Source organism: Hemitrygon akajei, chromosome 6 (genome assembly GCF_048418815.1).
Source record: "Hemitrygon akajei chromosome 6, sHemAka1.3, whole genome shotgun sequence".
Taxonomy (NCBI): domain Eukaryota; kingdom Metazoa; phylum Chordata; class Chondrichthyes; order Myliobatiformes; family Dasyatidae; genus Hemitrygon; species Hemitrygon akajei.
In genome coordinates, this window is record NC_133129.1 from 95,222,657 (window position 1) to 95,250,349 (window position 27,693).

Genomic DNA, 27,693 nt, shown 5'->3' on the forward strand with positions numbered 1-27,693 from the left:
GTCTGGGAGGAATTGTCAATGGTCAGTGCAGAGGATGTGGAGTGGTGAGGTCTGGGAGGAATTGTCAATGGTCAGTACAGAGGATGTGGAGTGGTGAGGTCTGGGAGGAATTGTCAATGGTCAGTGCAGAGGATGTGGAGTGGTGAGGTCTGGGAGGAATTGTCAATGGTCAGTACAGAGGATGTGGAGTGGTGAGGTCTGGGAGGAATTGTCAATGGTCAGTACAGAGGATGTGGAGTGGTGAGGTCTGGGAGGAATTGTCAATGGTCAGTGCAGAGGATGTGGAGTGGTGAGGTCTGGGAGGAATTGTCAATGGTCAGTGCAGATCCGTGCAGTGAGGTCTGGGAGGAATTGTCAATGGTCAGTACAGAGGATGTGGAGTGGTGAGGTCTGGGAGGAATTGTCAATGGTCAGTACAGAGGATGTGGAGTGGTGAGGTCTGGGAGGAATTGTCAATGGTCAGTACAGAGGATGTGGAGTGGTGAGGTCTGGGAGGAATTGTCAATGGTCAGTGCAGAGGATGTGGAGTGGTGAGGTCTGGGAGGAATTGTCAATGGTCAGTGCAGAGGATGTGGAGTGGTGAGGTCTGGGAGGAATTGTCAATGGTCAGTGCAGAGGATGTGGAGTGGTGAGGTCTGGGAGGAATTGTCAATGGTCAGTGCAGAGGATGTGGAGTGGCTGGATGCTCCCATCCTTGAACTGGGTTGTCTACAGCCCTTCAGAAACTCCAGAGGGGCAAGTCCCCTGGCCTAAATGGCCTGACCATTGAGTTATTTCAGGCTCTGTGGCACATCCCGGGGGATGATTATAGTCTTGCTCAGCCAGAATTACTCATTAGACCTAGGCCGTGGAATCTTACACATAAGCTAACCCTCAAACTCTGAGCGATCTCTCATCGACAATCCAGTCCCTTTCGGAGATGCAGGTAGGACTACACCTCCACACCATCCAGTTCCTAGCTCTTGTTCACCGTCCCGACCTGGCGTGGGGGTCGGCCTTGATGAGGATGGGGATATGTTAGTTCAGAGTCATAGAGTCACAGGAAAGTACAGCACAGAGACAGGCCCTTCAGCCCATCTAGTTCATGTGGAAACCATGAACTGCCTACTCCCATCAACCTGCACTGGGACCAGAGCCCTCCATATCCCTACTGTCCATGTACCCATCCAAAATTCTTGAAAAGGTTGAAATTGAACTCACATGGACCACTTGTGCTGGCAGCACATTTTGCACTCTCACAACCCTCTGATTGAAGACATTTCCCCTCATGTTCCCCTTCAACTTCTCACCTTTCACCCTTAACCCATGACCTCTGGTTGTATTCCCACCAATCCGCTGTGGAAAAAGCCTGCTTGCATTTACCCTCTCTATATCCCTCATAGTTTTATCTCTATCAAATCTCCTCTTAGTCTTCTACATTCTAAAGAATACAGTCCTAACCTATTCAATCTGTCCATATAACTCAAGTCCTCCACACCCGGCAACATCCTTGTAAATTTTCTCTGCACTCTTTTGACTTTGTTTACACATTTCCTTGATGTAGGTGAGCAAAACTGCACACAATACTCCAAATTAGGCCTCACCAACGTCCTATCCAAATTCAACATAACACCCCATCTGCTGTACTCAGTACATTGATTTATGAAGGCCAATGCACCAAAAGCCTTCCTTACAACTCTTTCTACGTGTGACACCACTGTCAATGAATTATGGACCTGTATTTCCTCGTTTCTGTTTAGAACCGTTTTAAAACAGCGGAACAACATTGGCTATCCTCCAATACTCCAGTGCTTCTCCAGTCACTAAGGATGTTTTAAATATCACTGCTAGGTCACCGGCAATTTCTGCACTTACCTCCCGTAGGGTCCAAGGGAACACTTGTCAGGTCCTGGGGATTTATCCACCCTGACTTGCCTCAGGGTAGCAAGCACTACCTCCTCTGCAATCTGTAGAGGGCCCATGAAGTTGATGCCACTTTACCTCACTTGTATAGACTCTGCATCTGTCTCGTGAGTAAATAGATGCAAAGAATTAATTTAAGTTCGCCCCCATCTGTTTTGCTCCACACATGGATTCCCATTCTGGTCTTCCAGAGGACCAATTTTGTCCCTTGCAATTCTTTTGCTTTTAACATACCTGTAGAATTCTTTAGGATTCTCCTTCATCTTATCTGCTAGAGCAACCTCATGCCTACTTTTAGCCCATCCGATTTCTTTAAGTGTTCGCTTACATTTCTTCTACTCCATAAGTACCTCATTTGTTCCTACTTGCCTATACCTGCTATGCACATCCTTTCTTAAACAGGGTGTCAATATCGCTTGAAAACGAAGGTTCCCTACACTTGTTATCTTTACCTTTTATTCTGACAAGCACATACAAGCTTTGTATTCTCAAAATTAAATGTTTAAAGGCCTCCTGCTTTCCAATACACCTTTGCCAGAAAACAGCCTGTCCCAATCCACACTTGCCAGATCATTTCTGAGACCATCAAAATTGGCCTTTCTCCAATTTGGAAACTCAACCCGTGGTCCAGACCTATCTCTTTGCATATTTACTGATGGCATTGTGGTCACTGGACACAGACTTCTGTCACCTGCCCTGTCTCATTCCCTAATAGCAGATCCAATATCCCATACTCTCTTGTTGGGACTTAGACGTACTAAAGGAGGAAACATTCCTGAACACATTTGACAAACTCTATGCCATCGAGCAACACACACAAAATGCTGGTGGAATGCAGCAGGCCAGGCAGCATCTATAGGGAGAAGCACTGTCGACGTTTCAGGCCGAGACCCTTCATAAGGACTAACTGAAAGGAAAGATAGTAAGAGATCCTTTTACAGTATGGAGTTCCCAGTCAATATGTGGAAAGTTAAAATCAACTACTATAACAAGCTTATGTTTCTTATGTCTATGATTTCTCTACAAATTTGTTCCTCTGAATACCTTGGACTATTGGGTGGTCTGTAATTTAACCCCATTAACAAGGTCATACCTTTCTTATTTCTCTGTTCCTCCCATGATGCATCACTAGTTGAGTTCTCCAGTCTGTGCTGATGGAGCACTGCCGCGATATTTTTCCTGACTGGTAACGCCACCCTCCTCCTTTATCCCTCCCACTCTATCACATCTAAAACAACAGAACCATGGAATACTGAGCTGCCAGTCCTGCCCCTCCTGCAACCAGGTCTCACTAATGGCTACAATATCATAATTCCAGGTGTTGATCCATGCCCCAAGCTCATCTGCCTTTCCTGTGATCTTCTTGCATTGAAATATATGGAGCTCAGGACACTAGTCACACCATGCTCAACCTTTTTGATTCCTGACTTTGTCTGAGGTCTTACCAACATCTACCAGCCCCAACCGCTCCACTAACAGTTCTGGCATTCTGGTTGCCGTCCCCTGCAATTCTAGTTTAAACCCCACCCTACAACATTTGCAAACTTTCCTCCTAGGATATTAGTCCCCCTCCAATTCAGGTGCAAACCGTCCCTTCTGTACAGGTCCCATCTTCCCTGGAAGAGAGCCCAATGATCCAAAAATCTGATGCTCTCCCTCCTAAACCAACTCCTCAGCCTCGTGTTAAACTGTATAATCTTCCTAGTTCTGGACTCACTACCACATGGACAGGTAGCAATCCTGAAATCACAACCCTGGAGATCCTACCCTTTACCTTTGCACCTAATTCCCAGAACTCATCATTCATCCTCCCCATCTCATTGATACCTACATGAACTGTTCACCCTTCACTTAAGAATGCTGAGGACTCAATATGAGACGTCCTGGGCCCTGGTACCCTAGAGACAATGCACCATCCAAGAATTTTGTTCTCACACACAGAACCTCCTGTTTATTCCCCTAACTAATGAATCACTATCACCATAGCGTACCTCTTCTCTCCCCTTCCCTCCTGAATTAGAGGCAGAGTCAGGCCACTGTGACTTTCCTCTATTCAGTCAACCTTGCCCCCCCCCCAAACATATCCAAAGTGATATACCCATTGTGATGGCGATGGCCGCAGGGGTACTCTTCACTGGCTCCCTAACCCCTTTCCCCTTCCTGACTCACCCAGTTTCCTGTGTCCTTCACCTTGGGTGTAACTACCTCTCTCTATGTCCTATCTATCTCCCCCTCAGCCTCCCAAATGATCTGGAGTTTATGTAATTCCAGCTCCAACTCCTTAACACGGATCATTTGAAGGTGCAGCTGGATGCACTTCTCGCAGTTGTAGGCATCAGGGTCACTGGAGATCTCCCTGCCTTCCCACATCCCATGAGAGGAGCTTTCAACTATCTTGCCTGGCATCTCCACTGTCCTAGCTGTACAGATATAAAGAATGGAAGGAGAAAAAAAAAACTTAACCCGGAGCTTTTCTTTCTCGGACTGAAACCTCCCTTCACTGAAGACTCAAAGAGCTGAAGCCTCTAGATCAACACTCTGAAGATGGCCGCTGCAACAATGGCCACTCTGCTTGCCCCAGCCTTCCTTTAATTTGTTCTTATTACTCAATGCGGAACACCAATTGGTCACTGGTCAGAGCTCCCACTGCCGCGACCCACTGCTTTTACTACTCAGGCACTGGATCTAATTAAAACAACCTCCTCTCAAACTTCTGATGTCTGCATTGGCCCCTGGTCAAAGCTCTTGCATATTAATGGATATTAGTTATGATTCCTGTGGTCTTTCAGTTTGCAATATGATCCTAGATTAGTGTAGAGGTTTAATAAATGTATTTGTGTACAAAAAAGGGATCAGACAGAATGTGAAACATCTACTGTACCGTCCCATCACACACTCTCGGGGTAAGACACTGAGTGAAGTTCCTTCTACACTGTCCCATCACACTCTCTCAGAGTCAGACACAGAGTGAAGCTCCCTCTACAACATCCCATCACGCCCTCGCAGCAGGTTCAGACAGAGTGAAGTTTCTTCTAGATCGTCCCATCACATGATCCCAGGGTCAGACACTGAGTTAAGCACCCTCTACGCTGTCCCATCTCAAATGCCTGGGATCAGACACAGAGTGAAGCTCCCTCTACACCGTCCCATCACACACTCCCAGGGTCAGACACAGAGTGAAGCTCCCTCTACACTGTCCCATCACACACTCCCAGGGTCAGACACAGAGTGAAGCTCCCTCTACACCGTCCCATCACACACTCCCAGGGTCAGACACAGAGTGAAGCTCCCTCTACACCGTCCCATCACACACTCCCAGGGTCAGACACAGAGTGAAGCTCCCTCTACACTGTCCCATCACACACTCCCGGGGTCAGACACAGAGTGAAGCTCCCTCTACACTGTCCCATCACACACTCCCGGGGTCAGACACAGAGTGAAGCTCCCTCTACACCGTCCCATCACACACTCCCGGGGTCAGACACAGAGTGAAGCTCCCTCTATGCTGTCCCATCACACACTCCCGGGGTCAGACACAGAGTGAAGCTCCCTCTACACTGTCCCATCACACACTCCCAGGGTCAGACACAGAGTGAAGTAGAGAGAAAATACTGGGAAGCTGAAAGGTCTGACAGTAGATAAGTCCACTACACCCCAGGGTTCTGAAAGAGATGACTGAAAAGATTGTGGGGGCATTAATAATGATCCTTTAATAATCACTAGATTCTGACAAGGTTTTTGAGGACTGGAAAATTACAAATGTCACTCCACTCTTCAAGAAGGGAGGGAGTCAGAATAAAGGAAATTATAGGCCATTTAGCCTGAACCTTGAGGTTAGGAAGATGTTACCATCAATTCCTAAATGTTAGGAAGAGTCCATTTTAAGGATGAGGTTTCGTGGTATTTAGAGGCACATAATAAAATAGCCCAAAGTCAACATGTTTTCCTTAAGGGAAAAGCTTACCTGACAAATCAGTTGGAATTCTTTGTATAGACAAAAGAGAATCAGTGGATATTGTGTACTTGTATATGCAGAATGACTTTGAGGCTGCTTAGCATGATGAGAGCCCATCATGGAAAGATAATTGAATGGAAAGAGCATTGGTTGATTGGCAGGACATAAAGACTGGGAATTAAATGGAGCCCTTTCTGATTGGCTGCCATTGACTGGTGGTGTTCCACATTGGTCTGTGTTGGGACCAATTCTTTTTATGTTATATGTCAATGATTTGGATAATGGAATTGATGGCTTTGTGGCCAAGTTTTCAGATGATACAAAGGTAGATGGAGGGGCAAAAAGTGTTAAGGAAACAGAAGGACTTAAACAGTATAGGAGAATGGGCAAAGAAATGGCAGATGGTATAAAGTCTCAGGAAGTGTATGGTCATGCACTTTGGTAGAAGGAACAAAATAGTGGGAGGAAGATGCAAAAATCTGAGATGCAAAGGGAGCCCCACGTAGGATTCCCTAAAGGTTAACTTGCAGGTTGAGTCAGTGATGAGGACGGCAAATGCAATGTTAGCATTCAATTCAAGAGGACTAGAATGTAAAAACAAGGATGTAATGTTGAGTCTTTATAAGGTATTGGTGAGTCCTCATTTGGAGTATTGTGAGAAGTTTTTGGCCCCTTATCTCATTGAAGAGGGTTCAAAAGTTCATGAAAATAATTCCGGGCAATAAAAACTTGCCATACAAGGAGTGTTGGTGGCTCTGGGTCTGTGCCCAGATGGCTGCAGTTTTAGAAGAGTGAGGGAGGATCTCATTGAAACCTGTCGAATAGTGAAAGACCTCAGAAGAGTGGACATGGAGAGGAAGTTTCCTATTGTGAGTGAATCTCAGACCAGGGGGAGGGAAGTCCATTTATAACAGAGATACGTAGGAGTATCTTTAGATGGGGGGTGGTGAATCTGTGGAATTTGTTGCCACAGGTGCCTGTGGAGGCCAAGTCATTGGGTGTATTTAAGGTGGAGGCTGATAGTTTCTTGTAAGGGTGTGAAAGGTTATGGTGAGAAAATAGGAGAATGGGAATGAGAGGGAGCTGGATCAACCATGATCAAATGGCAGAGCCGACTCGATGGTTCGAGTGATCTAATTCTGCTTCTGTGTCTTATGGTCTTAAGTTGCACCTAAGGCTGGCAAAGATAGTCATCTGTGGGCCTTGGAGATGGGCAGCTGAGGGTTCTGACCTGGTTGACTGCCTGGCAAAGTTCAAGGAGTATGCTGTGGCATTCACGGGTAATATATGGGCGTTAGACACTATGGAGGTTAAATGTCATCTTTGATGGGGGGGGGGGGGATATGTTACTTTAATGTATATTCGTTTTGATATTTCTGATCTTGCAGTTTGTAATATGATTGTTCATTAGTACAGGCTTTAAATTTGTAATAAGTGTATTTTTGTACAAAATGGGGTCAGACACAGAGTGTAGCTCCCTCTGCACTGTCCCATCACACACACCCAGGGTCAGACACAGAGTGAATCTCCCTCTACACTGTCCCATCACATCACACACTTCCAGGGTCAGACACAGATTGAAGCTCCCCCTACACTGTCCCATCACACACTCCCGGGGTCAGACACAGAGTGAAGCTCCCTCTACACTGTCCCATCACACACTCCCAGGGTAAGACACAGAGTGAAGCTCCCTCCACACTGTCCCATCACACACTCCCAGGGTCAGACACAGAGTGAATCTCCCTCTACACTGTCCCATCACACACTCCCAGGGTCAGACACAGATTGAAGCTCCCCCTACACTGTCCCATCACACACTCCCAGGGTCAGACACAGAGTGAAGCTCCCTCCACACTGTCCCATCACACACTCCCAGGGTCAGACACAGAGTGAAGCTCCCTCCACACTGTCCCATCACACACTCCCAGGGTCAGACACAGAGTGAAGCTCCCTCCACACTGTCCCATCACACACTCCCAGGGTCAGACACAGAGTGAATCTCCCTCTACACTGTCCCATCACACACTCCCAGGGTCAGACACAGATTGAAGCTCCCCCTACACTGTCCCATCACACACTACCGGGGTCAGACACAGAGTGAAGCTCCCTCTACACTGTTCCATCACACACTCCCAGGGTCAGACACAGAGTGAAGCTCCCTCCACACTGTCCCATCACACACTCCCAGGGTCAGACACAGAGTGAAGCTCCCTCTACACTGTCCCATCACACACTCCCAGGGTCAGACACAGTGTGAAGCTCCCTCTACACTGTCCCATCACTCACTCCCGGGGTCAGACACAGAATGAAGCTCCCTCGACACTGTCCCATCACACACTCCCAGGGTCAGGCACAGAATGAAGCTCCCTCCATACTGTCCCATCACACACTCCCCAGGTTTGACACATAAAAAAGCTCTCTCTCTACTGTCCATCACACTTGTCCAGGACACAGAGTGCATGGGTTAAATGAAGAGTAAGGATTGCTCTACACTATATGAGAATTCCATTCAATTATCCAGTATCAATGGGCTGGAAGCTGTCCTTGAACCTGATGGTGAATCTTTCAGGGTTATGTGTCTTTTGCCTGATGAGAGGGGGGGAAGAGAGAAGGTCCCGAATGGAAGGCTTGATTATGTTGGCTCTGTTCCCAAGACAGTGGGAAATGTAGACCGAGGCAGAGAAGGGAAGGCTGGTTTGTATGATGGATGGGGCTGCGTTCACAATTCTCTGCAGTTTCTTGCAGTCTGTCCGAGCAGTTAGCACACAGAGGTGTGTCAAAGACGGGATACTTCCCTGGTGCATCTGTAAAAATGGGTGACATGCCAGATCTCTTAGCCTCCTGAAGAAGTAGAGGCGCTGGTGAACTTTCTTGGCTGTAGTGTCAAGATGGCTGGACCGGGGCAAACTGTTGGTGATCGCCCACCCACCCCTCCCCATCACCCAGGTCATGCCTTGTTCTCATTGTTGCCATCAGGAAGGAGGGATAGAAGCTTGAAGGCACACACTTAGCAATTCAGGAACAGCTTCTTCCTTTCTGAATGGACATTGAACCCATGAACACTACCTTACTATTTATTTTTGCACTACTTATTAAATTTAACTATATATTTACTGTAATTCACTGCTTTTCTTGATTATTATGTATTGCTTTGTACAGCTGCCGCAAAGACAACAAATTTCATGACATATGCCGATGATATTAAACCAATTCTGGTATGATTCTACTGTTCACAGCTGGGAACTTGGAGCTCCCAACCATCTCCACTTCAGCACTGTTGATACAGACAGGGGAGTGTCAAATCAGGCCTAAAGTCTTTGGTTTCATTCCTTCTGAACCTCCTCATTTACGAAGCCCATCAGATAGTGTGCTGCTTGTTTATCCAGTGCATTGAGCCTTGACCCATCATTGAAGTTCAAGTTTATTGTCATTCAACCATACATATGTATGCGGCCAAACGAAACGGCGTTTCTCCGAGACCAAGGTGCAAGGCACTGAACATTCAGTCGCACACAGTACCCAGCATATATATTTAAGAGAGCACATACAGTCACAAAATAACAGAAACAGTGGCATGGCCTGAAGTTTGATGTCGTCCTGGAGCCACGTTTCTGAGAGAGCAAGCACTCAGTAGTTCCCCCTCCCATTGCAATCTAGCTTGCTTTCCAGGGAGTGAACACTGGACAGCAGCACTGAGCCGCCACAGATTCCAGCATGCCCGCTGCGACTCTGTTCACTCCCACACTGCCCCGGGACACCCTCCCCTGGGTGGCTGTAACAGGCTTTGCCGCAGTAGGAGGCCATAGTCTGTGCAACAGCTGAGGTCAAGCACCTCCCCTGACATCGGTCTCACCAATGAAAATATCAACCTGACTTGCATTATTTTGTATGACCAAAGTCTGACAGGACCTTGTGATCACAAGGAAAATTGTTTACGACACACACACTTGCAAGCTGGAGAGGCCGCCATCTTACAGGAAGCCTTGCACTGGCACCAATGGGCAGAATGGTCTCTTTCTGTGCCAGCGTGCTGATTTCCTTGAAACATCTGTTGGGTCCTGAGGCAGGGTCACAACTCAAAATGTCGACCATCCGTTTCCCTCCACAGTTGCTGGGTTCCTCCAGCAGTTTGTTCTTGTGCCCCCATGTGCTCTCTACCTTCCTCATGTCCTCAGTCTCTGAGATATCACAGCCCTCTGGAGGAAAGAATTCCAAGGATTCACTGAACACAGAGTGAAGCTATTTCTCCTCCTCTCAGTCCTAATGACCCATCCCTGATTCTGAACTATGGCATCGTTAGTAGGTAGACCTGCCCACCTGCTGGTTAGTGCAAATATCTAGTCAGCCAATCGTGTGGCAGCAACTCAATGCACAAAAGCATGCGGACATGGCCAAGAGAGCAGTTGTTGTTCAGAACAAACATCAGAATGGGGAAGAAAGATGAGAGGCATTGATCGTGTGGATGGCCAGAGGCTTTTCCCAGGGCTGAAATGGCTAACACGAGGGGGCACAGTTTTAAGGTGCTTGGAAGTAGGTACCGAGGGGATGTCAGAGGTAAAGTTTTTCACACAGAGAGTGGTGGGTGTGTGGAAAGCACTGCCGGCAATGGTGGAAGTGGATGCAATAGGGTCTTTTAAGAGACTCTTAGATAGATACATGGAGCTTAGTAAAATACAGGGCTATGGGGTAGGGTAATTCTAGGCAGTTTCTAGAGTAGGTTACATGATTAGCACAACATTGTGGGCCAAAGGGCCTGTAATGTGCTGTAGATTTCTATTTTTCTAAATGGGATCTAAGTGACTTTGACCATTGGTGTCATACAGAGTGGTCTGTGTATCTCAGAAACTGCTGATCTCCAGGGATTTTTACGCACAACAGTCTCTGGAGTTTACAGAGAATGGTGCGAGAAATGAAAAGAAAACATCCGGTGGGCAGCAATTCTGTGGGCGGGAAAGTCCTGTTAATGGGTGAGGTCAGAGGAGAACGGCCAGACTGGTTCATGCTGACAGGGAAGTGACAGTAACCCAAATAACCACATGTTACAACAGTGGTGTGCAGAAGAGCATTGCTGAATGCACAACACGTCAAACTTTGAAGTGGATGATGTGCAGCAGCAGAAGGCCACACTGGGTTCCACTACTCTGGCCACTTCATTAGGTACCACTTTTGAAGTGGCCACCGAACATAGGAATTCCCGACAGCACAGACAACAGAGACCTGCTCTCTGAATCCAGCCTTTGAAACCGTTGAAGAACTTGGCCAGCTTCAATGAGATCTCCCTTCAGTCTCCTAACGTTGAGCCTACTCAGCATCATTTGGAGTCATACAGTACAGCAGCAGGCTCTCCAGATCCACACTGACTAAGATGCCCCATCCAAGCCCAACCTTCTAATCCTTTCCAATCCACACATCTGTCCAGCAGTCTGAGAATGTGTTATTAATCCTGCCTCACCCACTTCATCTGGCAGCTTTTATTCAATATGTACATACTGTCTTCTGTGTTTTTCAAAAAACGTTCCTGTTTAAGTTAATAATCTTACTGCTCTCACCTGAAACGCTTACAGCCCACCATCCCTGGAACCAATTATCCGCTCTCAGATGGACAGTGAGCTGGGGAAGTTTCAGGAGACAAGCAGACTACCTGTTGAGTTTGAGAGACTAGAGAGAACACGTCCCCAGTGCTCTCCTTCCTGTCCAACAAAATGCCTTCTTTCTTTACAGGAATGAGATCAGAATCTCCAGGCAACAATCAAGGAGTTGACTGTTCCTCCAAGTCAGCTGAGGACAACGTAAGTTTGACAGCCTGCAGCCACGCTGAATGCTGACACTTCCCTGGCTTGCAATACATCTACCCGCCCATCAGTTCCCATCAGCCTCCGACCCAGTATGTCCATTTTGACAGCTACACTTACTGAGTTCCCGGGAAATCACATCAAACATCTCTGCCTGAAATGTTATTTGAAATAGTCCAAATTTCCCTAGGGTCAGACACAGAGTGAAGCTCCCTCTACACGCTCCCATCACACACCCCCAGGGTCAGATGCAGAGTGAAGCTCCCTTTACACTTTCCCAACACGCACACTGTGGGTCAGACACAGAGTGAAGTTCCCTCTACACTGGCCAAAAACACATTGCCAGGGTCAGACGATTGTGAAGCTTCCTCGACACTGTCCCATCACACACTCCCAGGGTCAGACACAGAGTGAAGCTCCCTCTACACTGTCCCATCACACACACCCGGGGTCAGACACAGAGTGAAGCTCCCTCTACACTGTCCCATCACACACTCCCAGGGTCAGACACAGAGTGAAGCTCCCTCTACACTGTCCCATCACACACTCCCAGGGTCAGACACAGAGTGAAGCTCCCTCTACACCGTCCCATCACACACTCCCAGGGTCAGACACATAGTGAAGCTCCCTCCACACTGTCCCATCACACACTCCCAGGGTCAGACACAGTGTGAAACTCCCTCTACACCGTCCCATCACACACTCCCAGGGTCAGACACTGAGTGAAGCTCCCTCTACACTGTCCCATCACACACTCCCAGGGTCAGACACAGAGTGAAGCTCCCTCTACATTGTCCCATCACACACTCCCAGGGTCAGACACAGAGTGAAACTTCCTCTACACCGTCCCATCACACACTCCCAGGTCAGATACAGAGTGAATTCCCTCCACACCGTCCCATCACACACTCCCGGGGTCAGACACAGAGTGAATTCCCTCCACACTGTCCCATCACACACTCCCAGGGTCAGACATAGAGTGAAACTCCCTCCACCCTGTCCCATCACACATTCCTGGGGTCAGGCACAGAGTGAGACTCTCTCTAATTTGTCTCATCATACTTTCCCAGAGTCAACAAAGAGTGAAGCTCTCTCTACAAGATCTTAGCAATTACTGCCAGGGTCAAACATAGTGAAACTCACTCTACTCTCGCCCATCACACATGCCCAGGGTCAGTCACGGGAGTGAAGCTCTCTTTACCCTGTCCCATCACACATTCCCAGGGTCAGACACTCCCTCCATGCTGCCCAATCACAGACTCCATACATCACAAAACAGATATGGAGTAACAGACACAAAATCATGGAGGAACTCACAGGAGCTCTATTGAAATGAATAAACAGTCAATGTTTTGTGTTGAGACCCTTCATCAGGACCTGAAAGGAAGGGGGTAGAAGCTCGTGTATGATGGCAGGGGGACTTGAAGTCATTCAAGCTGGGAGGACTGTGTATGAGTGGGTGGTAGGAAGGAAAGGGGCTTGTTTTCCTGCTGCTGTTGTTTTGTTACTTGTGTTCTGTGTTGTTACGGCAGGCATGCTATGTTAGTCCTGGAATGTGTGACCATTCGGCTCTCTGAGACTACTCCACTACTCCATCACGGCTGATTTCTTATCCCTCTCAACCACATTCTCATGTCTTTTACCCATAACCTTTCACACACTTACTAATCAAGAACCTATCAGCCTGGGCTTTAAATATAGAACATAGAACATAGAGCAATACAGCACAGTACAGGCCCTTCAGCCCACAATGTTGTGCTGACTCTTAAGCCCTGCTTCCCATATAACCCCCCACCTTAAATTCCTCCATATACCTGTCTAATAGTCTCTTAAATTTCACTAGTGTATCTGCCTCCACCACTGACTCAGGCAGTGCATTCCACGCACCAACCACCCTCTGAGTAAAAAACCTTCCTCTAATATCCCCCTTGAACTTCCCTCCCCTTACCTTAAAGCCATGTCCTCTTGTATTGAACAGTGGTGGCCTGGGGAAGAGGCGCTGGCTGTCCACTCTGTCTATTCCTCTTAATATCTTGTACACCTCTATCATGTCTCCTCTCATCCTCCTCTCCAAAGAGTAAAGCCCTAGATCCCTTAATCTCTGGTCATAATGCATACTCTCTAAACCAGGCAGCATCCTGGTAAATCTCCTCTGTACCCTTTCCAATGCTTCCACATCCTTCCTATAGTGAGGCGACCAAAACTGGACACTGGAAGTGTGGCCTAACCAGAGTTTCATAGAGCTGCATCATTACCCCGCGACTCTTAAACTCTATTCCTTGACTTACGAAAGCTGACACTCCATAAGCTTTCTTAACTGCCCTATCTACCTGTGAGGCAACTTTCAGGGATCTGTGGACATGTACCCCCAGATCCCCCTGATCCTCCACACTTTCAAGGGACAAATTTATTCCTAACATCCTGCAAGCGATCTCTAAACATCGACCACATGTCCATAGTATATTTCCCCGCAAAAACATCATCCCAATTCACATCCACAAGTTCTAGCCTTATAGCCTCATAATTTGCCCTTACCCAGTTAAAAATTCTTCTGTCCTCTCTGATTCTATCCTTTTCCATGATAATGCTAAAGGCCAGGGAGCGGTGATCACTGTCCCCCAGATGCTCACCCACTGACAGATCTGTGACCTGACCCGGTTCATTACCTAATACTAGATCTAGTATGGCATTTCCCCTAGTCGGCCTGTCAACATACTGTGACAGGAATCCGTCCTGGACACACTTAACAAACTCTGCTCCGTCTAAACCATTGGAACTAATCAGGTGCCAATCAATATTAGGGAAGTTAAAGTCACCCATCATAACAACCCTGTTATTTTTGCACCTTTCCAAAATCTGCCTCCCAATCTGCTCCTCGGTATCTCTGCTGCTACCGGGGGCCTATAGAATACCCCCAGTAGAGTAACTGCTCCCTTCCTGTTCCTGACTTCCACCCATACTGACTCAAGAGGATCCTGCTACATTACCCACCCTTTCTGTAGCTGTAATAGTATCCCTGACCAGTAATAACATCTCCCCTTTTTCTGTCCTCTCTATCCCTTTTAAAGCATTAAAAATCCAGAAATATTGAGAATCCATTCCTGCCCTGGTGCCAGCCAAGTCCCTGTAATCCAATGCTGTGGTTTCTACAGCCCTCTGTGGCAATGAATTCCTCAGATTCACCACCCTCCACCTCAGGAAATTCTTCCTCATCTCACTTCTAAAGGGATGTCCTTCTATTCTGAGGCTGTGCCCCCCGGTCCAAAACTCCCTAACTATAGGAAATATCCTTTGCACGTCCTTGCGGACTGGCCACAACACACCCTGGGACGCGGTGGTTGACATAAACAATGTATTTTTCATGTATACTTGGTAAATAAACTAGAACTTTGAATCTGGAATCATGGGACTCCCCCTGTTCTCTGAACCTCACTAGCATAACCAGCAACACCACACTACCCCCCCCCCCCCTCCCCGAGTCACACCCTGGGCATGCATTAACCTCCCCGTCTGCTACAGGTCTACAGGTCGGATCCCGGAATACTGTGTCCGGTGTATATCTCGACACCAACCCAGCAGCCCGCCATGTCTGGCGAGCAAGCCATCTACTCAGAAATCTGACTCGGAGTACATCCTACGCACGGGGAGTCTGTGAGAAACGGATTGGCAGGGCACGTCGAAGCTTTGTCCTTTCCAGGCAGCCGGTGCTCTTGGTGAGCAGTGCGAGGGTTCCCGGCTGGTTTAGAACTGGGTGCATGATGAGTAAGACATCCAGAGTCAGAAACTCTCCCCAGGATTGCTGAATTTCCGACCACTTTGCAGTCAACGAATCTCACTCCAGTCTTAGCCTGCGTCCTCTCTTGTGACTGCCACCCCCTTGGCAGTGAAATTCTTTCCAGTTTGTCTGTATGGATTGCAATCCCTCACGAGGTCCCATCGAAAACCCATTCGCCACTGGTATTCCCGATCACATCTTCCTGTTGGTTCTGCATCAATTCGCACTCCAGCCAAGCACACAACTTCCACCTCAGCACCACTATCGTGTCCGTAAACCTTCTAAATAGAGAGGCTAGACCATTTTGGCATGGTAGTGTAGTGGGCAGCGTAACGCTTTGATGCATCAGCAAGCCGGTTTGAAACCCCGCCGCTGACAGTAAGGAGTGTACACGTTACCTCCCCATGACCACATGGGTTTCCTCTGAGTGCTCCCGTTTCCTCGCGCGGTCCAAAGATGTACGGGGTAGGGTTAGTAAGTTGTGGGCATGTTATGTTGGCACCAGAAGCTTGGCAACACTTGTGCATAAAACAGATAGATAGATAGTAAGAGTACGGCACAGGAACAGGCCATTCGGCCCATAGTGTTGTGCCACACCAGCTAAAAAGCAAATCAAAACCCCCAAACACTAATCCCTCCTACCTATACCATGTCCATATCCCTCCATCTTCCTTACGTCCACATGCCTATACAAATGTCTCTTGAAAGCCTCTAATGCATTTGCCTCTACCACCATTTCAGGCATCCATTTTGACTATGTTGGTCTTTGACACAAGTGAGGCATTGTTCTGTATGTTGTGATGTACATGGTATAAATAAAGCTTTGTCTTTAATCTTTATCAAAAATTTAATTTAAACTTTGTCTTTAACCTTTATTACGTGCAGTAGACAGAGGTGATTGTTCTGAGGAGAGTGCAGAAGAAATTCACCAGGACGTAGCCTGGGATAGAAGTGTTTCAGTTACTCGGGGAAAATGCAGAGGCTGGGTCAGTTTGTTCCTGGAACAGAGGAGGTTAAGAGGTGCGTGACTGACCTGTAGCAAATTATATAGGGTATCAATGGGGTGCTTCCTAAGGTTGTCATAGCCAAGGGCGGTAGTGAGGACAAGCTCCCACGATGTATCAAATGGCATGCAACTCAAATAGCCTCTGACAACCAAATCCAGCTCCTGGCCTTCAACTGTGGCTTAGCTACTAAGCCGGGTGGAACCATTTCTACTGACAGGAGATGGGGCAAAGGCAGTCCCTAAAAACCAGTCGCTTCTGATAGATGGGGCTCATCAGCTGAGGTTGGCAGCTCCTCTAGGAGAAGGAGAACACTGATCTGAAACTTCTGCAGCCTCGTGGCTAAACCCCCTCAGTGCACACAGAGTACACCTTCTCAACGGCCATGTCTTAAACAAAGGAAGAAGAGAGCAAGCCCCTCCTATGTGCTGTTTTACATACCCAGGATAGTTTAAACTAGACACCAGGCAGCCATCCAATGGGAAACGCAGCTGCAGTTTCTAAACTAACCAATCACAATGGAAATGGCTTTCAACAATCAGAATAAAGCACCGCCCCCCCACACGACACTCCACCCCTCAAAAGTTGTGAACATGATGATCCAACCCTCAACTAGTATGACTCCCATGAGCTCCCAACTAAGTTATAGATAAAACACAAAACACCCAGTACTGTAAACCCAATAGTCACTCCCAGTATGATATAGTAGTCCACCAGCCTCCCTGTGCCACAAAAGGCCACCAGCCCCACTGTGCAATGTAATAGCCAATGAGTTGGTCCCCCACTTGATTTTATACACAGACTCTGAGATATGATCAAGCAGATGAGTGCTGTTCACCGACCCACCAGGAATGTCGGTGAAGCATTCCTCCCCAATAACAGTACGAGGGCCACCTTCCTTTGTGAGCAGTTCCTGGAACAGTCTGGCTGTACCACACTGAGAAAGGCTATCATTCAAACCATCCTTCCTTTGTAGTAGCCCTCGTACCCACCAGCATGGGCAAGGTGCTCATTCGGGGTGCTGGGGTGGCATACTTACAGCACCACATATCAGCCGCACCACCCGGTGGGAACAACGGGCAGACTTAGGAACTGCATTTCCGGTACGTGCCATTCAGCTTCCAGCAAGTGCCCATCTTCACAACACCATTTGACATAGACGCAGCCGCCCCAGGACGCTGCTCCTGCTCACACTTGCCCTCCACTTTGTCACTTTGTGCCTGTACTCAATGTACTGCCTACACCAGCACTCTGTCAGGAGGGGAAATCACTTTAAGAGGCAGGGCATTCCAATTATACAAATGGTACATGGGGAAATACCAGCCCTTACAGCACCTACTCCACCCTTATATACCGTACTCTGGGTTGAGGCTGGCTGGAATAGACTACCTCTTCCCAGCTCCCCCCCCAAAACAGAATTCCAAAATCTGAGAAGCCAGATTCAAACACCACGCCCAGGAATTTATAATGGGATCTCCCACCACAAATCAGAGTTCACCACTTTGCCATTCTTTAATGCAGGGAGATACAAATGCACTCACTCCTGATTAGTCACTGGATATTTAGAAATCACAAAACAATGCCCAAATGCTCAATTCTCTCTGAAATATGGGCATCTCATATCCAAAATAAAGTTGCCTTAATTTGCCTAGATTTCATTTTTTTTAGATATTTACAGATTAGGAATTTCTTAAATACTGTACTTCCTACCTTTCCAAATCTTGAGTCTTCGGGTATTTTGGAGAATTTGTTAGAACTAAATCCTTCTCAGAAAGGTGTAATATCAAAACTCTACAATATAATTATGAAAATACGTTCAGAGCCCTTCTGTAAGATTAAAAATGATTGGGAAAGATAACTTAACCTTACTATCCCTATTGAGAATTGGAATAAAATTCTTCAATTAGTCAATTTATCATCTATATGTGCTAAACATTCATTAATACAGTTTAAAGTTGTGCATAGGGCTCATATGTCTAAGGATAAATTGGCTCGTTTTTATTCCTATATAAATCCTATTTGTGACAGATGTCATTCTGAGATAGCGTCTTTAACTATTATGTTTTGGTCATGTCCGCTTTTGAAAAAATATTGGAAAGACATTTTTGATATTATTTCCACAGTATTGAACATTGATTTACAACCTCATCCTATTACTGCAATTTTTGGTTTACCAATAATGGACTCAATCCATTTATCTTCTTCTGCTTGTCGAATGGCTAGAAGATCTATTTTGTTCAATTGGAAAGAAATTAATCCCCCTACCGTATTTTATTGGCTTTCTCAAACTGTGTTATGTCTAAATTTGGAGAAAATTAGATGTGTTGTATTTGACCCTTCTATTAAATTTGAAAAGACATGGAGACCATTTATTCAATATTTTCATATGATGTAATGAGACCCTGTTCCAAACCTATTCGTTTTTCCAGTTTTGATTATACATATGTTGAGAGGATTGGAGTTGGCGACACTGATGATTTTGTATTTTTTTTATAGATATTATAAACAGCCCATTTTTTAAATTATTTTTTTCTCTCTTTTTTTCCTTTTTTCTCTTTATTAGTTATTAGGTCGTTAGATTAGTTTTTTCTAGCATAATTTTTTTTCTTTTTCTCTTTTTTGTTTTTTTTAATATATATATTATGATATAACCTAGTTTTGCTTTGTTTATATGTTATTTGTATCATTCATGATTTGGGAAGACTTAATTATATTGTAACTATTGCTTGTGTATCCTTTCATATTTAGTATAAATTTGTAAGTTTGTAATCCCAATATATATTGATAATAATAATAAAAAGATTGAAAAAGAAACAAAATAAAGTTGCCCAAATTTCAACTCAAATTTCATATGGCCATTATGAAAAATGAGTCATCCCTAAAACTAATTACAAACAAGTGGGGAAACAAGTACCGAAGTAACAGATTAAGACATAATAAACACGTAACTGATTAGAACACAAAACACAAAGCACAAAGCCCGGGCTGTGCTCCTCTTCTTTAAAACTTCCTATGGAACTGCAAATATACAGACAGTTAATTTCTCACAGAGAAACAGCACTATCCAGGGAACAACTGATAAGGAAAATGCATCTGGGTGGGACCCAATGCATTCACAAAGTCTCTTAAAGGTCCAAAGTCTCTTAAAGGTACAAAAAGTAAACTGATGCATGTGGCCACAACTCACATTTCTCTGCATTCAAATCATTCACACTCTACTTACAGGGAAGAGGGATGCAGGTCGAATGACACCCTCCCTACAACAATGAGGCACGAATGTACTAACCACCCTCTGGTTCCCACTCTTGGTGAACATTAACCAATATCCTTTGCAGGGACTCTGAGGAACCTGGCTGAGGACGAAAGGAACCCTTAACTGCAAAGGACTTGAAGAATGACCCTTCTCCCTCAACAGTCTCCCTTCCATGCATAGAGGATGGGGGTTGGAACCCCATTTACTGCTCTCCCGGAACCCCAGCTTTAAGCAACGCTAAAATCATTTCTTTACTGGATACGCGGGATTCCCCCGCCTACCATCTGCTTATCTAACTTCCTTTCTTTGTTATGTGCACCCTCCCCTACATACTCTAAACCTTGGTCTGATTGAATTGCTTGTACTTGTAGGAGTGCAATTAAAGACAGTCCTTTTATTGGTAAAATGGCCTCCGAAACCATGTGTCTCACCATTCCAGAAGTTAGCTCAACATTCTCTAGTGGGCTACCACTATCGCAGTATATTTCTGTGGTAAGAACCCACTGTTGTAAAACCTTAGCACCCTCCTCTACTGTGCTCCACTCTGCTTGGGGGTTTAAATTCCATTCAATAAGAGTGGGATACCTAAGTTTAGCTGCTGTCGTTATTAGAATCCACAGTGATGGCACTATGCTCAGGGGAAGCAAGCAGTGTTCTTAGGCATCATTGGTCACGGGACGATGGGCTCCCTAATCTCTCTATTAGATAGGCTCACTTCTGTACCTCTCTCATCCCATAACCTCAATAATCGCGCGGCCTTTTGTCTGTACCTGTCCACGAAACTCAATCATTCTGTAATGGAGAATTCTCTGAGCTCTGTTGTGTCCAAGGTGTCCATTACACCATCCCCCACACATACACATTCCTGAGCCTCCTCCCCCTCCCCTTCTCAAGAGGAAGAAGCGGCGGATCTATGCCCCGCCCCAACAGGTGTGGGAGTGCATAACCACTGGCTTGGCCCATGCTGTTTCAGACACATGAGGGAGAGGTAATCATCTCGAGGATTAAACTGAGGGATCTACTCTACTCTTTCTCCTTCATTTTCATCATCCAGCCAGATGCCCCCATCTCCCAGGCCTACAGCAGGATCATTGCCTCATCTCAACATGGCTTGAATCTTAAAACGGGTCAGGTTACCAAATGGCCCTTCGAACTGCCACTAAATTCTGTACTTTCGTTAGCCGACAGGCTATCTGTGTATTCGTATCTTCTAACTTTGTAGCCCTACTCTGGGCCAACAATAGTGATTCATTCAAAATAATACAGCACTGACTATGATCTTCCAGTTCATTCTTAAGGCTCACTATTGTTTTCTACTGATGTCTTGCAATAGTTGCAAAAAGCCAGAAAGCATCCTGCTGACTACCTTTTTAGAAAACCCAGTGATGTGAGTATAGAAACAATGTGGTGTCCCATTTCAACCCCGGTCTGACCAATTTGCCGGCATTCCATAACCCATCAGTGGCTTAGCGAGACTTCCAAAGCCTGTTTTATTATCCGTCCGCCCTGGAACTCTGCACCTCTCAAACTGGGGGTCCTCTCTTTTAGATAACCTCTTAAAGAAATGCATTTCCTCTCAAAGAGCCAACCCTGCTCGCAGCGCCAAATGCAACGTGCAATCAGCTTTGCAGGTCCGGCAAGTGAGACAGGAAATGCACCGATTTCAAACAGATGTATTAATCATTTACTTTCAAACAGTAAAAATTCCACCAAACATTCATGTTCCCCAAGTTACAGACACTAATAGGCCTCCATTAGTCTCGAGAGACCATGGATTTGCACCTTGGAAGGTTTCCAGGGTGCAGGCCTGGGCAGGGTTATATGGGAGATCGGCAGTTGCCCAAGCTGCAAGCCTTCCCCTCTCCACGCCACCGATGTTGTCCAAGGGAAGGGCACTAGGACCCAAACAGCTTGACACCGGTGACGTCGCAGAGCAATGTGTTGTTAAGTGCCTTGCTCAAGGACACAAACACGCTACCACAGCTGAGGCTCGAACCAGTGACCTTCAGGTTACTAGTCTGATGCCTTGCCCACTAGGCCATGCGCCAACACTTACAGACACTGCAAAGCAGAATATTCAAAAAATGTATGTACATTCAACAAGTATACTTAGTTAAAAGTGCATGCAGAGTACACCTTCCAATGGTCATGTCTTAAACAAAGGAAGAAGAGAGCAAGCCTACTCTAGAGAGTATGTGCTACTTTATATACCCAGGATACGTTCCCAATGTCGCCCTCACCCTGATGGCCAGCTTCGTGTGTGGCTGCATCAGGTTGTGTGTGGATCCCAGGTACGTGGGCACCAAGTACCACTATGTGCCCAGGTTCTACCCATCGCCCTGGCTACGAAGGATGGGTCTGGCCCCACTCCTGCACAATGCCCCAGTCAGCCGGTCATTGCCGCCATACCTGTCCTCCGTAGAAAAGTTCTTCCAGGTCAATGCCTTTGACCACGGGGCCATCAGACAGTGGTCAGCACTGAAAGGTCCTGCAGGCACTGCCGGAGAAGGACATGATGGACTCAGTGGGGTGGTTCCCTGAGCAGACCATCCAGTTCATCTGGCAAAATGCCTCATTGCCAGACCTCACCAACAGGCACCAAGACCTCACCTGGCTGGCGGTGAGAGGGGCCCTCCCAGTCCGATCCCTCCTGTATGCCTGGAACGTCATCTCCACACCCCTCTGCCCACGGGAGGACTGCAGTGAGGTGGGGTCAGTGACCCACCTCTTTGTACACTGTGGGTTCACGGAGAAGGTGTGGGGGAAGATGGAAGGGACAGTGTCGAGGTTCATCCCCAGCAGCTGCGTAACAGAGGACTCTCTGATCTACGGGCTGTTCCCGGAGACGCACACGGAGACCAACATCCGATGCTGCTTTGATGATCTTTGACGTTCTTTGGTCGGCCCGAAACTTGATGGTCTACCAGCACACGGAGATGTCCGTGGGGGGAATGCTGCCGACTGGCACATTCTTGGCTGCAGGAGTACGTGCTGAGGGACACACTGAAACTTGGTGCACCCACCACAAGGGCCCAGTGGAGAAGGACCACAGTTTAGAGTTTTTCTCCCGCGGGAGTTGAGGGGTAGGATGGTGGGGAGTTTACCCCTCAATAATGGTGTGTAAAGATGAAACAACAGAGTGCCACGTGGGTGGCTAATAAGTGTGGAAATGTAAAGACCGTAATGGAAACTTTTGTAAAGCTTTGAGAGACATTGAATGGCTTACTGTACATAATTATATTTTTGAATAAAGTATATTTTGTTTAATAAAAAAAATATACCCAGGATAGTTGAAACAGGACACCAGGCTACTATCCAATGGGAAAAGCAGCTGCACCTTGTAAACTAATCAATCACAATGCATGTGGCTTTTGACAATCAGAATAAAGCACGCCCCCATAGGACAAGAACATATATTTGGAATGAGGTGGGAAGGGAAGTTCAACGAGAATCTAAGGAGGATCTTTCTCTATCAGAGCATGGTAGTACCTGAGACACACTGCTGGAGAGAGTGGTGAAAGCTGAGTCATGGACAGTCTTTCAGAAGAGTCTCTAAATTACCCCTCGTGTGTGTGTGGGGGGGGGGAGCAGAATCAAAGGTCAAAGTAGATTTATTATCAAAGTACAAATGTATCACCATATACAACCTTGCGATCCATTTTCTTAAAGGTATTTACAGTTATCATCATCGTTATGTGCCATATCAAGGGGAATAGAACATAAAATCAAGGAGATAATTCTGAGCCTTTATAAGACACCAGTCAGGATGCACTTGGAGTATTGTACATATCTCAGAAAGGATGTGTTGTCGTTGGAGAGAATCCAGAGGAGGTTCACAAGGATGATTCTGGGAATGAAGGGGTTAACATATGAGGAGTGCTTGGCAGCTTTGGGCCTGTACTCACTGGAATTTAGAAAAAATGCAGAGGAATCTTATTGAAACCTACTGAACGTTGGAAGGACTTGGAAAAGGTGAACGAGGAGAGGCTGGTTCCTATGGTGGGGGTGTCCAGAACGAGAGGGCACAGGCTCCAAGTTGAGGGGTGATCCTATAGAACAGAGGTAAGAAGGAGCTTTTTTCAGTCAGAGAGTTGTGAATCTGGGGAATGCTCAGCCACAGACAGCTGTGGAGGCCAAGACTATGGGTATATTTAAAGTGAAAATTGATAATTTTCTGATTGGTCAGGGCATCAAAGGTTAAGATGAGAAGGCAGGTGTATTGGGTTGAGTGGGATCCGGGATCAGCCATGATAGAGTGGCAGAGCCAGCGCGATGGGCTGAATGGCCTGATTCTGCTCCTACGTCTTATGGTGGTATGATGTGGTTTATCATGGTCATGACCACGGTTGTTCTTGGCAAAAAAAAAATTTCTACAGAAGTGAACACGAGTGAATCTGCAGATACTGGAAATAAATAAAAACACAAAATGCTGGCAGAACTCAGCAGGCCAGACAGCATCTATGGGAGGAGGTAGTGACAATCTGACCTGCTGAGTTCTGCCAGCATTTTGTGAGTTTTTTTCTGCAGAAGTGGTTTGCCATTGCCTTTTTCTGAGCAGTGTCTTTACAAGATAGTTTGCCTTGGCTGTTGTAGTTTTTTATTGTTAAGTTCGGTAATATTAACTTAAATTGCCAAAGTACTTATGATTCCTGCACTTGAGTTCACTAGTGAGCATAACAGTACCAATTAGAAGGTTAATTGGTCATTATAAATTGACTTATGTGATTAGGCTAGAGGTAAATGGGTGGGTTGCCAGGTGATATGGCTCTTAGGGCCAGAAGGGTTATTCAGTTCTGTATCTCTAAACAAATAAACAAACACTAGTTGTAGATTCCTTGACATTGTATAGGTTGTGGAAATCAGTTCAGTGTTGAGGTGAGTGAGGTGAGCCATGCTGGCTCAGGAGCCTGATGATTGAAGGGTATGTGAGGGAGAATAAAAAGATTACTGTAAATGTGTGGTTAGTGGCTGGAATGGTCTCAGTGGGCTGAAGGCTGTACTTCTACCCTGCATCTTTCCGTGACTCTGACGTCATGTCTGGTCAGATAAGACTTCCACCATCAGCTCGTTTCTCTGTCAACTAAGCAAGTAGCAATTTCATTCTCTGCTCTGTGGGCTTGTGTAACTAACAGTTTGTAATCCCTGCAACTGTGGTGGGATCCAGTTTGCTTGCAACATGTACCCTGCTGCTTGAGTTAGTTCAGAATCAGATTTATTACCACTGACATTTGTCATTTTGTGGTGACGGTACTGTGCTGTAAGTGTTAACAATAAATATTTAAATAATAATAAACAAAAAGAGAGCAAATAGGGGAAGCAACTGTTCATAAGTTGTTGAGTGTATGTCTCCCGACTTCTTTACCTCCTCCCTGATGGAGGAGAGACTGTCCTGGACGGTGAGGGCCCTTAATGAAGGATGCCACTTTCTTGAGGCATTGCCTTTTGAAGTTGTGCTTGACGTGGTGAGTTCTGCGCCCGCCACCCTACACAGTGTTTTCAGGAACCTGCTGGTAAGCGGTAAGTTACACAGATGATGAGGCTGCAGGAGCAATTCAGAGGGCAAGGATCCTGTGGGGAGTGGGTGACCCATCTCCCCACACCCCGAGTACCCCTCACATTGACAAGGCACGCAGTCAGGAGTCCGATGGGACTTTCTCCAGCTGCCTGGGTGAATGCAGCTCCAGCAACTTGAGAGCCTTGACAAGCATCCAAAACAAAGCAGCCCCCCTCGATCATCACCCCATCCACTCCCTAAGCACTCCTTCCCTCCACCACAGTGGCTGCAGCATGGACTGCGATGGAGTGTACACCAAGATTGTGCTGGTGATATACGGTGACGTTTCGCGGACAGTTTACAAAAGTACTAGATGTACTTGTTCTGATCACTGCAATCTGCAGCCTGTAATTTCCCCTTAAGAAATGAACTTTTGACCCGTATTCGTGACCTAGCAATTTTACAATCTCTTGAAGAATTCTGTGAACCTGACTCTCGGGTATGCAGGCAAGGTAACTTGAAGTGACAAAGGTCGGCCGTTGCCCGGAAAAAAAAAATGCCCTGGGATGGATTTCAAACCAGAATGATGCGTCGAGGCCCGAGAGTGGTAAATGAACCGGTGTTCAGCCCCACTACTCCATGCCAGCAAGGACCCCACCTGTCTGCGTTTGGCCCACCTCCCTCTCCTCTCCCTACTATCATCGGGCTGGAGGTGGGTTGCATGCCAGCAGGTTCAGGGAGTACTGTTACCCTACCTTACAAGAGAATGGGCAAAGTAGTGGCAGATGCAATACAGTGTTGGGAAGTGTATGGTTGTGCACTTTGGTAGAAAGAATAAAAGCATAGATTATTTTCTAAACAGCCAGACAGTTCAAAAACCTAAGGTGCAAAGGGACTTGGGAGTCCTGGTGCAGGATTGCTTAAAGGGTAACTTGCAGGTTGAGTCGGTCATGAGGAAAACAAATGCAATGTTAGCGTTCAATGCAAGAGGACTAGAATATAAAACCAAGGATGCCATGCTGAGGCTTAAAAGGCATTGGTGAGACCAGACTTGGAGTATTGTGAGCCAATTTGGGCCGCTTATCTAAAAGGAAAGGGGGTGCTGATAATCTGAAAGGATCCAGAGGAGGTTCACAAAAATTAGTCCAGAAATGAAAGGGTGAATGTATCTTTGATGGCTCTGGGCCTGTACTCACTGGAGTCAAGAAGAATGATTGTGGATCTCATTGGAAACTATTGAATGTTGAAAGGCCTCGACAGAGTGGATGTAGAGAGGATGTTTCCAGTAGTGGGTGAGTCTAGGCCAGAGGGCACAACCTCAGAAGAGAAGGATGTCCATTTAGAAACATAGAAACCATACAGAACAATACAGGCCCTTCGGCCCACAAAGCTGTGCCAAACATGTCCTTACCTCACAAATTACCGAGGGTTACCCATAGCCCTCTATTTTTCTAAGCTCCGTGTACCTATCCAAGAATCTCTTAAAACACCCTATCATATCCACGTCCAGCACCATCACCAGCAGCCCACTCCATGCACTCATCACACTCTGCATAAAAAACTTACCCCTGACATCTCCTCTGTACCTGCTTACAGCACCTTAAAATGGTGCCCTCTCGTGTTAGCCATTTCAGCCCTGGGAAAAAGCCTCTGACTATCCACATGATCAATGCCTCTCATCATCTTATACACCTCTATCAGGTCATCTCTCATCCTCTGTCGTTCCAAAGAGAAAAGGCCAAGTTCACTCAACCTATTCTCATAAGGCATGCTCCCCAATCCGGGCAACATCCTTGTAAATCTCCTCTGCACCCTTTCTATGGTTTCCACATCCTTCCTACAGTGAGGTGACCAGAACTGAGCACAGTACTCCAAGTGGGGTCTGACCAGGGTCCTTTATAGCTGCAACATTACCTCTCGGCTCCAGAACTCAAAGCAATGCCCCTTGGATCCCATGTCTCCTTACTTTCTCAATAAGCCTTGCATGGGGTACCTTATTGAATGCCTTGCTGAAATCCATATACACTACACCTACTGCTCTTCCTTCATCAATGTGTTTAGTCACATCCTCAAAAAATTCAATCAGGCTCATAAGGCACGAACTGCCTTTGACAAAGCCATACTGACCATTCCTAATCATATTATGCCTCATATTTAGAATGGAGGTGATGAGGATATTTTTTAACCAGAGGGTGATGAATTTGTGGAATTTGTTGCCACAGGGAGCTGTGGAGGCCAAGTCATTGAGTGTATTTAAAGCGGAGGTTGATAGGTTCTTGATTTGTCAGAGCATCAAAGGTTACAGGGAGAAGGCAGGAGATTGGGATTAAGAGGGAAATGGATTAGTCATGATCAAATGTAGTGGAAGACTTGATGGGCCAAATGGCCTAATTCTGCTCCTATGTTTTATGGTCTTGAAATGTTGTCAAGACAGGCAGCATCTGCAGAATCTCGTGTTTGTGATTTGCTGCTGCACTGCGAGGTATCTTCAAGGGATGCCTACCCTGAATAAATTTAC

General features: G+C 46.4%; 1 gene segment (V, D, J or C); it reads left to right on the plus strand.

Annotated features, from left to right (window-relative positions):
* The window catches only part of LOC140728741 (Ig kappa chain V-III region MOPC 321-like), a 31,709-nt gene extending 11,692 nt beyond the window's left edge, over window positions 1–20,017 (plus strand). The window contains 2 exon segments of the V gene segment in view: window positions 11,579–11,646; window positions 19,764–20,017. Coding sequence covers window positions 11,579–11,646; window positions 19,764–19,772 — 77 coding nt within the window.
* The last annotated feature ends 7,676 nt before the right edge of the window (window positions 20,018–27,693 follow it).